Raw genomic sequence first — 18,224 nt, forward strand, 5'->3', positions numbered from 1 at the left:
CGCAATACAGCAACGTTTGAGCGTGGTATGGATTCGACAAATCCTTGATAGGGTGCTGAAGGTATGTGACATCGGATGTCTGGGAATAGGTCACTTAATCCCCATACATTACGGGCCGGTGGTTAACGAGCGTAAAGTTGGTGCCCGATAGCGTCACAGATTCGTTCCATCACGTTCAGATCAAGAGAATTTAGGGGGCAAGTAATCAACGTGTGATCACTATTATGGTCCTCAAAGCATTGTAGTACGATTCTGACCTTGTGACAAGGACATTTGTCCAGCTGGAAGATGCCATTGTCGTTTGAGAAGACATAAAACATGACGGGTGCAGGTGGTCCACATAATATTGACGTCGGTCACAGGTGTCTTGGTGAACTCTATTACTACCACAGATCACATGGAAACCCGGATATATATCCCCCTTACTATAATATTGTCCCCACTGGTCTCCTGCCCATGGAGCGGCACACTGAAGTGCCAAAGCACCTGGTACACCTGCCTAATATCGTTTAGGTCCCCCGCGAGCAGGCCGAAGTGCCGTAATACGACGTGGCATGGATTCGACTAATGTCTGAAGTAGAGTTGGAGGGAATTGACAACATGAATCCTGCAGGGCTGTCAATAAATCAGTATAAGTACGAGGGTGTGGAGATCTCTTCTGAACAGCACGTTGCAAGGCATCCCAGATACGCTACATAATCTTCATGTCTGGGGAGTTTGGTGGCCAGCGGAAGTGTTTAAACTCAGAAGAGTGTTCCTGGAGCCACACTGTAGCAATTCTGGACGTGTGGGGCGCCGCATTGTCTTACTGGAATTGTCCAAGTTCGTCGGAATGCAAAATGAACATAAATGGATGCAGGTGAGAAGACAGGAAGCTTACGTCCGTGTCACCTGTCAGAGTGACAGTTCAAACAACAAATTGTTGTTTGAACCAAATATTCCCGTAATTTTGTAATCTTTTAGTAAAGATGTTCGCATTAAAGATTAAATAAAACAAAAACCTACTGATGATGGCACAGAGATGCTGAAACATGTTTGGTAACTTGGAAAAAACGCTGTTTTGCATAACTTAGGGACCTTACATCCAGCAATTTTAACTGCAAACACGGTAAACATGAGGAGCGGAAAATCCAAATGATGAACACCTGAACTACTACTGCATACTACACTACTGGCCATTAAAATTGCTACACCACAAAGATGACGTGCTACAGACGCGAAATTTAACCGACAGGAAGAAGATGCTGTGACATGCAAATGATTAGCTTTTCAGAGCATTCGCACAAGGTCGGCGCTGGTGGCGACACCTACAACGCTCTGACATGGGGAAAGTTTCCAACCGATGTCTCATACACAAACAGCAGTTGACCAGCGTTGCCTGATGAAACGTTGTTGTGATGCATCGTGTAAGGAGGAGAAATGCGTACCATCACGTTTCCGACTTTGATAAAGTTCGGGTTGTAGCCTATCGCAATTGCGGTTTATCGTATCGCGATTTTGCTGCTCACATTGGTCGAGATCCAATGACTTTTAGCAGAATATGGAATCGGTGGATTCAGGAGGGTAATACGGAACGCCGAGCTGGATCCCAACGGCTCCGTATCACTAGCAGTCGAGATGACATGCATCTTATCCGCATGGCTGTAATGGATCGTGCAGCCACGTCTCGATCCCTGAGTCAACGGATGGGGACTTTTGCAAGACAAAAACCATCTGTACGAACAGTTCGACGACGTTTGCAGCAGCATGGACTATCAACTCTGAGACCATGGTTGCGGTTACCTTTGACGCTGCATCACAGACAGGAGCGCCTGCGATGGTGTACCCAACGACGAACCTGGGTGCTCGAATGGCAAAACGTCATTTTTTCGGATGAATCCAGGTTCTGTTTCCAGCGTCACGATGGTCGCATCCGTGTTTGGCAACATCGCGGTGAACGCAAATTGGAAGCATGTATTCGTCATCGGCATACTGGCGTATCACCCGGCGTGATGGTATGGGGTGCCATTGGTTACACGTCTCGGTCACCTCTTGTTCGCACTGACGGCACTTTGAACAGTGGACGTTACATTTCAGATGTTTACGACCCTTCATTCGGTCCCTGCGAAACCCTACATTTCATCAGAATAATGCACGACCGCATGTTGCAGGTCCTGTACGGGCCTTTGTTGATACAGAAAATGTTCGACTGCTGCCCTGGCCAGCACATTCTGCGGATCTCTCACTAATTGATAATGTCTGGTCAATGGTGGCCGAGCAACTGGCTCATCACAATACGCCAGTCACTACTCTTGATGAACTGTGGTATCGTGTTGAAGCTGCGTGGGCAGCTGTACCTGTACACGCCATCCAAGCTCTGTTTGACTCAATGCCCAGGCGTATCGTGGCCGTTATTACGGCCAGAGGTGGTTGGTTGTTCTGGGTACTGATTTCTCAGGATGTATGCACACAAATTGCGTGAAAATGTAATGAGATGTCAGTTGTAGTATAATATATTTTCCAATGAATACCCGTTTATCACCTGCGTTTCTTCTTGGTGTAGCAATTTTAATGGGCAGTAGTGTATGTGGCAAAGTATCTAGCCCGCAAATTAGGACCTCTATTTGTCAAAACAGATTCTTATGTTAAGAACTTGACGTGCTTTATAGAACACGTAAAGGGAGAAACATTTTTACCCACAAATTTCCTAGTCAACTTCAACGGAAAGCCACTACTTACACATGCCAATAAGTCATATGCCAATAAGTCAGAGTCCTTTGCTATATACAATGTTCATGCAAGTTTGTCACACAGTTTGTGTATCATTAATAACTGCTATCATAGCACTCTCTGCTAGGCCTGTCCGAATACTGAGCCGATACTGAGCGGCCGAGGCTGGCAGGGGCGGCGCTTCTATTCTCCTCTTGTAGAGGCCGCTCTTGTCGTGGCGCGGTCCCTACCAGTGCACCACTGGACGACGTCCTTTCACCGCCTTCTCTTCTCTTGCGTTCTTCATCTTCGTTCCGGCGCTTGTGGTTACGCCAGAACAGTATCCACGCCCTTTAATGTATGATCTTGAAATCAAAGCTAATTGTTCATTACTGCATTTACAATTTAAGGATTATAGAATTCGTTAATTAAAATTAGTTTACTTGATTTTATTTCTCCATGGGCCTCAGAAGGTCACATGTTGTGGGCTGACGAGAATCCGCACGCAATTGTGTAATCACGTCATAAACACAGATTTTCTGTGAACGTTTGGCAGGCAGTGTTGGTGATGTCTTTATTGGGCCCCATGTTCTTCCACCTACGCTCAATGGAGCACGTTATCATGATTTCATACGGGATACTTTACCTGTGCTGCTAGAACATGTGCCTTTACAAGTACGACACAATATGTGGTTCATGCACGATGGAGCTCCTGCACATTTCTGTCGAAGTGTTCGTACGCTCTCAACAACAGATTCGGTGACCGATGGATTGGTAGAGGCGGACCAATTCCATGGCCTCCACGCTCTCCTGACCTCAACCCTCTTGACTTTCATTTATGGGGGCATTTGAAAGCTCTTGTCTACGCAACCCCGGTACCAAATGTAGAGAATCTTCGTGCTCGTATTGTGGACGGCTGTGATACAATACGCCATTCTCCAGGGCTGCATCAGCGCATCAGGGATTCCATGCGACGGAGGGTGGATGCATGTATCCTCGCTAACGGAGGATATTTTGAACATTTCCTGTAACAAAGTGTTTCAAGTCACGCTGGTACGTTCTGTTGCTGTGTGTTTCCATTCCATGAGTAATGTGATTTGAAGAGAAGTAATAAAATGAGCTCTAACATGGAAAGCAAGCGTTTCCGGACACATGTCCACATAATCCATTTTCTTTCTTTGTGTGTGAGGAATGTTTCCTGAAAGTTTGGCCGTACCTTTTTGTAACACCCGGTATACCCTCCACTATTAGAGCTGCCCCCTGACGTCTGTGAGTGGTTATTGCACGCTGACGTCGAATATCGACAGTGGTCTCATTAGTGTGACTGGACCGTGTATATCTACTAGACATGGTAACAACACCAAACATGAACAACCCTAATGCACTCTTATGGGCATTCTACCTGTTACACAGAATTGCAAAAAATGGATCTGAGCACTATGGGACTTAACATCTGAGGTCATCAGATGAGCTAGAGCTTAGAATTACTTAAACCTAACTAACCTAAGGACAGCACACACATCCATGCCCGAGGCACGATTCGAACCTGCGATCGTAGCGGTCACGCGGTTCCAGACTGAAGCGCCTAGAACCGCTCGGCCACTCCGGTCGACACCGAATTGCAACTCTATATCATTTACATACCCGTCGATGTTAAATTGAAATCCGACCATGTCTTTTGGGTGATTCACATTTTTTGTCGGGCAGTGTATTAATAAGTGCACTAAGTTATATTACTGTGCAGATTCTTACGGGCGGCTGCCACGGAGACAGATAGCAAGAGTAAAACATCTGAAACGCTGAACGCCGATTCTGGAAGATGGGTCACAAAGGAAAAACGCGGGCTACTGCCCCCTTTGCTGTACCCCTACAGAGTTGGGCGATAAAGATACAAGTACCTATGGAGATGAAAAATAGCTGGAATTTCTTAAAATCTTTAACTCTCTGGAGCGGTATCGAACTCATGTCAGATACTATATTGCAATGCCTGTGTTATTCCGAATTACGATGTCCTTCGGACATGCATGTATGGCGAACGTTTTTATGATTGTCTTTGTTATATTGTATATTCTTATGACACAGCGTGATATAAGAAGGTATTGAAAGATTAAGCGCAACGTCGTCAGTTCATAAATGTTGTTCCATTTCATAGAAGTTTGTTTCATTTCATCTAAAATTTCCTGTAATTGAAAATATTTTGCATTCGCTAAGATCTTATAGTTGAAAGACATAAGGCGTTTGTCGATTTGAGTAAGAGATGTTATCAGTCGTACAGCGCAGATGGGAACAAGATTTTGTGTTTTCATTGTTTCAATGTACATGACGTCCCGATCAGAGAACACGATTTCCAGATAGTGGCTGTGTGTGATGGAGCAATGCCAATATTGTATTAGGTAGCGAAAGCTGGTTGAAACCAGACATAAAAAGCAGTGAAATTTTGAACTCGGACTGGACAATTTTTGGAAGGATAGGACTGATGCTATGGGAGGTGGTGTGTTCATTGCAGTTCAAACCTGTTTAAACGCAGTTGGGATCGATACTGGGTCGGACAGTGAAATAGTCTGGATAAAGCTGTCAATCAGACAAGGATTGACCATTGTATTAGGATGTTTTTATAGACCACCAGCATCCGCAACAAACGTCGCAGAACGTTTCAGGGAAAGTGTTGAATACATAGGAAGTAAATATCCAACTTATCCGTTAGTTATAGGTGGAGACTTTAATCTAGCACCCATTGACTGGGAAAATCACACGTCTACCACAGGGGACAGAAGCAAAGATTCGTGTGAAGTTGTTCTAGGAGCGCTCTCAACATACAACCTTGAGCAGTTGGTTAGAAAACCAACTCGAGATGGGAACATATTAGATATCTAGGCGACAAACAGACCTGATATTATTTAGGAAGCTAATCTAGAAGAAGGTATTAGCGACCATAATGTCGTTGTGGCTTCTATGTCAGTGGAAGTTGCAAAAAAAAAAAGACAAAGAAACAACGTAGAGTTTTCTTGTTTGGGAAAGCAAATAAAAGTGTCATTAATGAATATCTTCATAGTCAGCTCAAAGCATTCAGCGACACAAAGATATTGAGCATCTTTGGTCGGAATTTAAAGGTATTGTCCATCATGTGCTAGAGAAGTATGTGCCTAGCAAAAGTATAGGGGAGGGAAAGGATCCACCTCGGTACAACAAACATATTAGGAAGTTGCTGAGAAAGAGAATTTTACACGGTCGTTTTAAACGTAGTCACTGCCCCGCTGACAAACAGAAATTATGGGAAATGAAAGCAGCTGTCAGAAGGACAATGAGAGATTCTTTTAACGAATTTGAAAGCAATATTTTTTCTGCAGATTTTAAAAGTAACCCCAAAAAATTTTTGTCGTACGTAAAATCTATGAACGGTACAAGCAATTCAATACCTCCTCTTGCTGACAGTAGGGGTAATGTAACCGATGATGATAAACAAAAGGCCGAAATTCTAAACCTAGCTTTCAAAAACTCGTTTACGGTAGAGGACTGCTGCACCAGTCCCCCTTTCAATTATCGAACAAACGAAGGGCTGGCCGACATAGTGTTTAGTGTGTCTGGGATAGTGAAACATTTAAGATCCTTAGACGCCAGGAAGGCACCTGGCCCAGATTTTGTATGCTACAAATATAGCACCATTCTTATCCATCATCTATCAGAGATCATTGGAACAGCGGAAAGTTCCACGGGACTGGAAGACGGCCCAGGTCACAGCAATCTATAAAAAGGGTAGAAAGTCGGATGCACATAACTACCGGCCAGTTTCACTGACATCGATTTGTTGTAGAATCAAGGAACATATTTTGTGTTCGGACATAATGACCGTTCTAGACTCTGAGAAGCTCATCTGCAGAAACCAGCACGGTTTTAGGAAACAGCGGTCATGCGAGACACAGCTGGCCCTCTTTGTGCTTTATATACAACAGGCTCTAGATACCGGCTCCCAGATCGATGCCATATTTCTTGACTTTCGAAATGCGTTCGACTCAGTTCCGCACTGTAGCGCGCGCTTACGGTCTATCCCATGACGTATGCGGTTGGATAGAAAGTTTTCTAACAGGCACGGAGCAGTATGTCGTTCTGAACGGGGTGACTTCAACAGAAACAAGCGCAATTTCAGGTGTGCCCCACGGAAGCGTAACAGGTCCTCTGCTTTTTACGATTTACATAAACGATCTGGTTGATGGTATTGACAGCGGCCTGAGACTGTTTGCTGATGATGCTATAGTCTCCAGGAAAGTAGTATCACACGACATTTGTGAACAAATCAATGAGGATTTGCAGAAAATAAATGCATGGTGTAATGACTGGCAGTTATCTATCAATATTAGTAAGTGTAACCTATTGCGTATAACAAGGCGAAAATCCCCATTAGTGTACGAGTACAAAATAAATGCCCAGTCTTTGGAAGCGGTAACGTCCGTCAAGTATCTGGGTGTGACTATTCGAAATGATCTCAAATGGAATCATCAGATTACACAAGTAACGGGTGAGGCGAACTCTAGATTGCGGTTTATTGGTAGAATCCTGAAGCGATGCAGTCCTTAGCTTACAATACGTTAGTTCGTCAGGTCTTTGAGTATTGTTCGTCTGTATGGGACCCGTGTGGGGTTGTTGGTACCCCCATCGGGCGCCTCCCCGGGTGGCGGATAGGGGAAAGCTTCCTAGATATAGGTGGTACTGGGGAAATGAAATACCCAGGGCGGACCAAAAACCAATAAACCCAGTGGTGTCTGTTCAGCATCTGGCGGCCAGTGGTCAGCGTCTGTTCCTCTAGTTGAGGCGGCTGCACAAAATCTTCTCGAACTCAAAAATCGAGTCGTATACCTGTGGTCTCAACAGAGATCACCACAAAAACTAAAATTCAACTTGAACGCATGATGGAAAAGACGACCACAGAGTCACTACCCCAGGCACCAGTCGACAGACTGGATTCACCTGATCATCGGATTCTGGGGGATCAGGGACACCATGCGCAGAAGAATCGGAGCTTCTCAAAAACTCGTCACACTCTCAAAACGAAACGTAAAAATTTTATTGGTACAATTAATGTGAACATCCTCACTAAAACAGGCAAATTAAAGCAACTCACCAACGCAATGGGAAAATTTAACCTGAAAATCACTGCACTGCAAGAGACAAGATTCACAGATGAAGGACACTTTAACACAGAGAATTACAGGATCTACAAGGGCAAACCTGCCATAAAAGTAAGAGACAAACTACCACTTTTCGGAACAGGATTCGCCGTACACACTTCCGTACTCGACTCAGTTATTGACTTCACGTCTCCCAATGAGAGAGTCTCCCTGTTATCAGTAAAATCAGCTAATAAAGCATACACTCTGATCAATGTGCACGCCCCCACAAATCACCACAATAAAATCTACCCTTAAACAGTGGACAATTTCTAGGAAACACTAGAAGAAACAACAAATAAAGTACCTAGGCACCATGTGAAAATCTTAGTGTTGTGTCTAGACAAGAGTCTAGACACAGGGTGAGGTTACCGATAGGCACGCGTACACACACGCCGGCTGGCGTGAGTTCTGGAACAGGATACTTGATGAATGCTATTAAGAAAAGTACGTTGCTTTGGGAATACTTAACTTTAATCCATCCTTTTGGTATACATCGTTTATGGTGAATACAAGTAAGACTCTCTCCAGATATGGTTAACTGCGCCTTGCTAGGTCGTAGCTATGGACTTAGCTGAAGGCTATTCTAACTGTCTCTCGGCAAATGAGAGCAAGGCTTCGTCAGTGTAGTCGCTAGCAAAGTCGTCGTACAACTGGGGCGAGTGCTAGTCCGCCTCTCTAGACCTGCCATGTGGTGGCGCTAGGTCTGCAAGTACTGACGGTGGCGACACGCGGGTCCGACATGTACTAATGGACCGCGGCCGATTTAAGCTACCACCTAGCAAGTGTGGTGTCTGGTGGTGACACCACATTCCTCCCCCGCAAATCGGCGAACGGTCGTGTTATAACGCTTCCGCCCGCCGTGGGGAGGCCCCCATGTTGACGTAGGCGATGAGGTGGGGAGCCTAACAACAGGCGAGGCTGTGCCACCCGCACCCGGCCATTCGGTCCGAGGGGAGCTAGGAAACGCCTGGAAACCTACTCCAGGGTGCACGTCAACATGCGGCGTATGCGCCCGTAAAGAGACAGGAGGGGCCGAAGGGTCGACGTCCATTGCGTCGGGGTATCCGACGCGCGATGACGCCATGTGGTCCGGAGCGAAGGACAGCTGGTCACGGGAAGCGATCGGCGGCGCGTGACCCAGGGAGGCGGTTGGCGGCTGCAGCGAAGCGTCCACTGCGGGCGGCGGCTGCGGCGGCGGCGCGACGCCATGGGGCAGAATGGAAGGCATCGTCGGTAACACCTGGGGATGAGGCGAGCCAGTAGATGGATCCCCAGGGCGCTGACCGGACGGATCCGTCGCTGAAAGCAGACGGGGAGCGGCAGAACCCAGGCGACGACAGAGGCGCAGCTGATTGAGATGCCGACGCACCTCACCAGAGGCCCCCAAAACCAAATACATCGCGCGGCCGAGGCAGCGAAGAATGCGCCCTGCGAGCCAACGCCGTGAACCGCGATAGTTGCGATAGAATACAGCGTCGCCAGGAGCAAAAGCAGGAGTCTGCCGCTGCACAGGAACCTGATGCGGCGGATGCAGCAAAGACATCAAGGTTCGATGAGGACGACCGTGAAGCAACTCAGCCGGCGAGCGACCATCGCGGGGCTGAGAGCGATACGAAGACAGAAATAGCAACAACGCGTCCTCCCGAGAATGCGACTCTTTCAACTTCAACATCTGTGACTTGAAAGTCCGGACCAATCGTTCAGCGGCACCGTTTGACTGAGGCGAAAACGGCGCGGACGTCAGATATTGAATACCATTGGCCTTGCAGAATGACTGAAATTCTGCGGACATGAATTGTGGACCATTGTCGGAAACAATAGTCTGTGGAAGACCTTCAACGCAAAAGATAGCAGACAACGCTTGGATGGTGGCAGAAGACGTCGTGGAAGACATCCGGACAACAAAAGGAAAATTACTGAAGGAATCGACAACAACCAACCATCGAGCATTCCAGAAGGGACCAGCAAAATCTATGTGTAAGCGTTGCCATGGGGAAGTGGCTTTTGGCCATGCAAAGAATTTCCGCAGCGGTGCGGATTGTTGTTTGGCACACGCCATGCAAGAAGAGCACATATTCGCAATCGCAGCATCGATTCCGAACCAAGTACAGTGCTGACGAGCAAGTTGTTTCGTACGCACTATACCCCAATGTCCTTGGTGGAGAAGCTTTAAGACAGATGACTGTAACGAACGTGGGACCACGACCCTAGACTGATCATTATCAGAACGCAACAACAAAACACCACGTCGTACAAAAAGTCTCTCCTTGTGAGCAAAAAATCGGCGAACCATCGGATCCTCGATCCGCGACTTCGACAAGGGCCATTGCGTAGCAACAAAACGCAAAATGGTAGCAAGGACAGGGTCAGCAGCTGTGGCTGCAGCTACACGGCGAAAATCAATCGGAAACGATTCGTCCACATCATCAGTTTCCGCATCAATGAACATGCAAGCAAGTTCGGAAGAATCGAATGCTTTATCCTCAGCAACTGGCAAACGGGACAACGCATCTGCGTTTCCGTGCTTAGCAGTGGACCGATACAAGATATCGTAGCGGTACTGCGAGAGGAAAATAGACCAGCGAATGAATTTCTGCGCGGTACGCGGAGGTACAGGCTTGTTCGGATGAAAAAGCGATGTCAAAGGTTTGTGGTCTGTGATGATGGTAAAGTGACGACCATACAAGAAATCGTGAAACTTTGTAACACCAAACACGAGAGCCAAAGCTTCTTTCTCTATCTGGGAATAATTTCTTTGCGCTGACGAGAGCAATTTGGACGCAAAGGCAATAGGGCGATCGTGCGAACCTTCTTTGTGCGCAAGCACAGCACCGATCCCGAAATCCGATGCATCTACCATCAACAAAAGGGGTTTCTGGGGATCGAATGGCGTAAGGCAAGTATTTGAAAGGAACGCCGATTTCAATTGGCGAAAGGCGCGTGCGCAGTCCGTCGACCAGACGAACGGAACACCTTTACGGCGTAAGCGATGAAGCGGAGCTGAAATGGAAGAGGCATGAGGAAGAAATTTATGATAATAGTTAATTTTTCCCAACACACTCTGTAGCTGCTTCACATTTTGCAGCGAAGGCAAGTCCTGTATGGCACGGAGGTGCTCCGGACTCGGATGTATGCCTTGGGCATTAAGGACATGGCCCAGATATGGCAAGTCACGAGCAAAAAACACACATTTGTCCTTCCTCAAGCGAAGACCATTCTGTCGCAAGACCTGAAATAATGTTCGGAGATTTTGTAAATGTTCTGCTTCTGTCTTTCCGGAGATCACTATATCGTCCAGATAGTTTGCTGCAGTAGGGACCGACGCACAAATAGTTTGTAAATATTGCTGAAACAATGCAGGGGCTGAAGCACACCCGGATGGCAGTCTTTTGAATCTGTACAGTCCAAGATGCGTGTTAACCACCAATACGCGCTGGGATTCTTCGTTCACCGGTATTTGCAAGTACGCATCTGCTAGGTCCAACTTTGAAAAATATTTTCCCGGGCACAGTTTGTCAAAAAGATCTTCCGGGCGGGGCAAAGGAAAAGTAGCAGGCACTAGTTGTGGATTCACTGTTGCTTTGAAGTCCACGCAAAGTCTCAATTTTCCGGAAGGTTTTTGCAAAATCACTAAGGGTGAGGCCCAGAGAGAAGCCTGCACACGTTCAATGACACCTTGTGATTCTAAATCGTTTAATGTTCTTGCGACCTCATTACGCAATGCGTGGGGAACATTGCGCGCTCTGAAAAGTTTCGGTTGCGCGTTGACTTTTAGTTCCAAATGTGCTTCATAGTTCTTAGCGCAACCAAGGCCCGGTGCAAAAATGTCTGCAAATTCCTCACATAGACTAGAAACACTGGCTGAAGGCACAGTCTGGTTCACCGATAGGACCTGATTTACGATAGACAAGTTAAACAATTGAAATAAATCTAAACCAAACAAGTTCACTGCAGCAGAAGAACGAAGAACGTAAAATGACACAAGTTTTGTTTGTCCCTTGTATGTTGCAAGAAGGCTGCACTGTCCTAACACAGGGATATGCTGTCCTGAATAACTAGTGAGCTGAACTTTTGCGGCACGCAACGGCGGTGCGCCCAGTTGTTTGTACGTAGCGTGATTGAGCAATGAAACTGCAGCTCCGGTATCGAGCTGGAATGGTATCACTTGTCCGGCAAAGTCCAAATCTACAAAGAGTTTATTGTCTTGCTGACGACAAGAGCGACTGTTTTGTGCAACTTGAACAGACACTGGGACAGAATCACATGCGACGTGACGGGATTGCCGTCGATGTCGACGCACTTTTTTTGTGGGACAAACACAGTCACAGTTAGAGAGAGGAACACTGGGCGGAGTGGCATTAACTACATGAATGTCCATGGGCGAATGTTCCCGAGCCTGAGTGTCCTTGGTTTGATTCCGGCGCGAAGCAAAGGGCCTGGAATGGTTGGTAGTGTCCGATCGGAGCTTTTTCTGGCAAACACTTTGAACATGTCCTTTCTTATTACAGAAAAAGCAAATAGCTTGGCGTGACGGGCAATTCTCACGCGAATGTCTAGTTGCACACCGCGGGCATGATTTCAGCACTGCATTTGCTCGCTTTCGCGGGGCACGTGTTTTTGCACTTGGCGTGCGCGAAGGCTGTTTACAGTTCCTTGCAGCGCGCCCGGCGGGCCGGTTAATGCGACACACAGCTGGCGAAGTTGCAAATGATTCCTGAGCAAAGTCAAGTGTGTCTTGCCTATCCAATATGTCTATCACTTGTTGAAGGGAGGGATTAACTAGTTTCAAAATCTGTTCTCTTATGCGAACATGAGAAACGTTCTGTGCTATTGCATCACGCACCATGGTATCTGAATAAGGAAGGCCACAGTCACATTCAAATGCGCAATCCCTAGTAAGGCCTTGCAAAGTTGCAACCCACTCCCTATTAGTTTGACCGGCCGTACGTTTTGTACGAAAGAACGTATACCTTTTTGCAACGACGTTTACTGTTTCTTTGAAATAGGCATCTAAAGCCGACACAATTTCTTCGTAGGACAGAGTTGCTACGTCGCGTCGGGGAAACAATTTCACTATCACACGGTACGTTTGCACGCCGACACAAGACAATAAGTGAGGCTGCCGCTCGTTACCTTGAATTCTGTAGGCGGCGAGATGGAATCCAAACTGGCGGGACCACTCCGTCCAGCTTTCGTCGTCAGGACGAAATTGACGGAAGGGGGGTGCAACTGCGTGTTGTGGCTGCGGTAGCGATGAAGCGGCGGCGGCCGCATCGGTTTGCAGCGCACGTTGACCCTGGACGAGCTGTCGAAGGGCATCCAATAACGCCTGCGTCTGCTGATTCTGCAAGCGATAAAATTCGGACAGTACATCTGGAGATTGTGGCGAAGCCATGACACAAGTAAATGTAAGCAATTAGAAAGAACAAAACCCTTTTTTTAACTCGTCGCCATGTTTTGTTGTGTCTAGACAAGAGTCTAGACACAGGGTGAGGTTACCGATAGGCACGCGTACACACACGCCGGCTGGCGTGAGTTCTGGAACAGGATACTTGATGAATGCTATTAAGAAAAGTACGTTGCTTTGGGAATACTTAACTTTAATCCATCCTTTTGGTATACATCGTTTATGGTGAATACAAGTAAGACTCTCTCCAGATATGGTTAACTGCGCCTTGCTAGGTCGTAGCTATGGACTTAGCTGAAGGCTATTCTAACTGTCTCTCGGCAAATGAGAGCAAGGCTTCGTCAGTGTAGTCGCTAGCAAAGTCGTCGTACAACTGGGGCGAGTGCTAGTCCGCCTCTCTAGACCTGCCATGTGGTGGCGCTAGGTCTGCAAGTACTGACGGTGGCGACACGCGGGTCCGACATGTACTAATGGACCGCGGCCGATTTAAGCTACCACCTAGCAAGTGTGGTGTCTGGCGGTGACACCACACTTAGTAGGCGATTTTAATGCACAATTAGGGAAGGAAAAAAAATTCAGAGATACCACTGGACCCCACACCAAACACAAACGTACCAATAAGAATGGTGAAAGACTAATCGACTTCTGCAGAAACTTTGGACTTAAAATAATGAGTACCCAGTTTCAAAAACCTGCACATAAATTAACCACATGGAGATCACCCAGTCTTAGACAGGGTGAATACCAAATAGACCATGTCGCAATTTCCAAAGAAAACATAAAAGAAATTCAAAACATCAGAACCCGCAAAGGTGTCTTTGAATCAGATCATCATCTTCTCCAAATAAAAACAAAATTCCAACCCAACAGAATGCTAAAAAGGCCACCCAAAAGTACCAAACCAGATCCGGAATATCTGCAACTGAACAAAGAAAAAATCATCATGCAAATTAATCAGGAAAAATCAACAGACTCGAAGAAACTAACAGAGAAAATTCAGGAAGCCCTCAAATTAGGACAACCCCCTCGCAACAGGAAACATCGCTGGTGGAATGCAACTTGTGATGAGGCAGTTGACAACCGAATAACTGCATGGAAAAAATTTAGCAGTCACAAAACTGAAGAAAACTGGGAGAACTTTCTTAAAACCCAAAAACAGACCTCAAAAATAATTAGAAAAGAAAAACGGGGATATGACAACAACAGACTCTCTGAAATCCAGCAGGATTTCATCAAAAATAATACAAGAAATTTTTATAAGACTTTCAGAGAAAACTTACAGGGATACCAAGCGCCTAGCTTGTGCTTCAAGAAACCCGATGGCTCTTTGGAAACCAACACGAAAAATAGCTGCAAAATCTTAGCCCAATATTTCAGTTCCCTCCTCAACTGCGAACCACCCCAAGAAAAACTTGTCTTCTCTTCTCCAGTATTCACACACCCAGACTCACATGCCCCGGATCTTGAAGAAATTATGGAGATAGTCAAGCAGTTGAAAAATAACAAAGCACCAGGAGAAGATGGGATCATTGCTGAGTTCTGGAAACTAAACGATCCTATACTTATGCAGAAATTACACCATATAATATCAGACATATGGATACCGGAGCAGATACCAGAGGACTGGAAATGCGCACTAATTCACCCGCTACACAAAAAGGGCGACAAGACAGACATGAACAATTACAGAGGAATTTCCCTGCTCCCAGTCGCTTACAAAATCCTTTCCAAAGCGCTTTTAAACAGGATAGAATCCCAAGCAGATACACTAATTGGTGAATACCAGGCCGGATTCAGAAAAGGACGGTCATGTGCGGAACAGATCTGGTGCTTAAAGACAATATTACAAATGAGGAAATACAGAAACACAGTAGTTACATTCATCGACTTCAGGAAAGCATATGATTCAGTGGACCGTGGAGCCCTGTTTAAAATCATGGAAGAATTTGGGATCGACCGAAAGACACGAAAAATCACAGGACAGACACTTACAGGAACAACGGCCAAAGTGAAATTCATGGGCGAAGTATCAGAACCCTTCGAAATCAAATCTGGAGTCCGACAGGGGGACGGACTATTCCCAATCCTTTTCAATATTGTTCTAGAAAAGACAATCAGGGAATGGGAACCTCACGTAAAGGGTACCCAAATTGGTATCAAGAAAGAGAACCGAATTAAAGTCAAGTGCCTTGCTTTCGCTGACGATATTGCAATTATCACCAATAACAGAACAGAAGCGATTCACGCAGTGGAAAAACTACATGAAATTTCACAAAAAACCGGACTACAGATATCTTATGAAAAAACCCAATATATGGAAAGGCAGCCAGAAAATAAATCCCCTTTAATAACAAAATATGGTAAAATTGCACAAGTCTGCCATTTTAAATACCTCGGTGAAACTATGCAGTCCTCAGGATTAAACCGAATTGCCAATGAACAAAGAATCACCAAGCTCCAGAAAGCCTACAAGCTAACATGGACGCATTCCAACAAGAAGTGCATTTCGACAGAAGCAAAATTAAGGCACTATACAACAGTGATTCTTCCAGAAGCAATCTATGCAGCTGAAACAATGGTGATTGACGGTCATTCTAAAATTAAGGAAATAGAAAAGCAGGAAAGAAAAATTCTCAGGAAGATTTACGGTCCAATCAACAAAAATGGCATTTGGATGAAGAGACCACAAAACGAGCTCTATAGAAAGATCAACATAGTAACAGATGAAATCAGAAAGCGCCGAGCCAAATTTTATACACACATCTACAAGATGGAAGACTCCAGAACAGCAAAGAAATTATTCAATATTATAACAAGGAGTAAATGTGGCACAGAATGGCTGAAAGAAGTCCAGAGGGATCTACAGCAGATGAACATAAAAAATCTCGAAGATCGCACCGAGTGCCGGCATAAAATCGCAAGTGTGAAGTTTGGGGAAAGAACAACGCGTCAGCCTGGTAAAAAATGGACAGAGGAAACATCCGAAGATGAAATTATGAATTCAAGTTCAATCGCTCTCCTAAAGGGGAACAATCGTTATAATAATAATAATAATATATATATAAAGCAAACTGTTAGGCCTACAGAAAAAATGGATGGGAACTTTTTGTAGGACTTGTAATGTAGTTTCCGCTAGAAACCGTAGTTTTCGAGTTATTTAAGAAAAAGGTACAAAAGTAACCGCCAAACACACACCTGACTCCCACACTCAGTCCCCACCGGTCAGGATTTCTAGTTTGTTGTTCCCGGCACTTCCTCCTACAGTTGTAAAAAAGTTTTCAATTGCACAAATTATTTTCCAGATGCGACCTTTTTTGACGTTCGTTGACTTGCCTTATGACGCCATTGGCTTAGTCGAGCATTTACAAATTGTAAAATTGACGTTTGTGTAAATTTTACATAAAAATTTTGTGAATCTTAACAGCATAAAATAAACAATTACATCGTTATATTCGCCAGGTCTTCTGACTACGAAACTACTTTGCCTGTTGAGCTGAGTTTGGATTGAATTGCCAAAGTACGAGGGTGAGTCAAATGAAAACCTTAAATTTGTAATAACAAATGGAATTTTCGGGCCGTTATTCTGTAAGTTGGTAAGCGTGCTACAAACAGCGTACAGAATGGCCTGTAGGTGGCAGCATAGTGCAGATGCACACATATCGTCGCAGTATCAGTATAAAGATGACCGCCCCACTTGCGACTTGCACCGGGGAAGAACAGCGTTCCGTTATTCGGTTTTTGCGTAGTGAAGGTGTGAAACCTATTGAAATTCATCGTCGAATGAAGGTTCAGCTTTGTCACAGCAGCAAGTCTACGAATGGAGTAGGAAGTTCGCAAATGGTGTGACTTCAGTGGAAGATGCTCCTCGTCCAGGTCAGGCACAATGAGTCGTGACTCCACAGACCATTGCAGCAGTTGAAGCCATAGTGAAGGAAAACCGCCGAGTGGCACTGAATGACATTGCAGCAAGTTTACAGATTATTCATGTGTCAGCACACTACATTGTGCTCCAGTTTCACAATGTGTCTGCAAGATGGGTGCCAGGGCAGCTGACTCCTGAAATGAGGGAACGACGTGTTGATGCTTGTGAAGAACTTCTTCGGCGCTTTGAACGAGAAAGTGATGGTTTCCTTGCAAGAATCGTTACTCGGGACGAAACCTGGGATCACTTCCACCAACCGGAAACGAAGAGAGCGAGCAGCCCAGACATTGCCCCAAGTGATTTCCATATGTTTGGACCACTCAAAGACGCACTGGGAGGAAAGAAGTTCCGTTCTGATGAAGAGGTACGCCACGTGGTGCATGAGTGGTTGCGCAGACTACCTAAACAATTTTTTTTCTAAAGGAATTTATGCACTTTGTAAGCGCTGGAGGACTTGCGTTGAGCGTAGGGATGATTATGTTGAAAAGTGATACAGCGTTGTACCACTTCTACACAATAAATAATATTTAAAAAATATTTAAGGTTTTCATTTGACTCACCCTCGTAATTAGTTTAAGTGTAATGTTTACAAAAGTCCTTTTTCATTTGTAACCCTCACGGGCACGTTCAAATTAATAATATTAACAAAATTACGGTGGCATAATAGCCCAATCAATAGAAACTAAAAAAAAGGAGGAATGCCGGGAACAGTTCATGTAGTCGTAAATTTTTGTACAGCGGTAGGAAGGAGTGCTACGAACAGCATACTACTCGTAGAAATGCTGGCTGACTGTTGAGGGATGAGTGTGGGCCAGGTGGTTTGAGGGTCACTTTTGTACGTTTTTCTTGAACAACTCGAAAACTATGGCCTCCAGCGAAAACTTATCTACATTATATTTCCTACAAAAATGTCCTTTTCATATTTTCTACAGGACTAACTGTTTGCGTGTAGCGAGCGAAAGAAAATGAAAATCTCGCACTCGGTTTATGAAGACCAGATATAACATTGCGGATTGTATAAAAAGACATAGATAGGAGCAGC

At 45.4% G+C, this 18,224-nt stretch overlaps 1 protein-coding gene across 3 annotated transcripts in view; it reads right to left on the reverse strand.

Annotated features, from left to right (window-relative positions):
• Positions 1-10,605, reverse strand: part of LOC126183335 (uncharacterized protein K02A2.6-like) — a 242,393-nt gene extending 231,788 nt beyond the window's left edge. For 2 of the 3 annotated variants that reach the window (XR_007536722.1, XR_007536721.1), the window contains exon 1: positions 8,535-10,605. Coding sequence is in view for 1 of the 3 variants with exons in the window: in XM_049925199.1 (XP_049781156.1) it covers positions 8,629-10,302 (1,674 nt within the window). In the remaining 2 variants the exon portion in view is untranslated. The remainder of the gene's footprint in view (positions 1-8,534) is intronic. The other variant, XM_049925199.1, reaches the window with a different exon arrangement.
• Positions 10,606-18,224: the final 7,619 nt, after the last annotated feature.

This window comes from Schistocerca cancellata, chromosome 4 (assembly GCF_023864275.1).
Source record: "Schistocerca cancellata isolate TAMUIC-IGC-003103 chromosome 4, iqSchCanc2.1, whole genome shotgun sequence".
NCBI classification, from domain to species: Eukaryota; Metazoa; Arthropoda; class Insecta; order Orthoptera; family Acrididae; genus Schistocerca; species Schistocerca cancellata.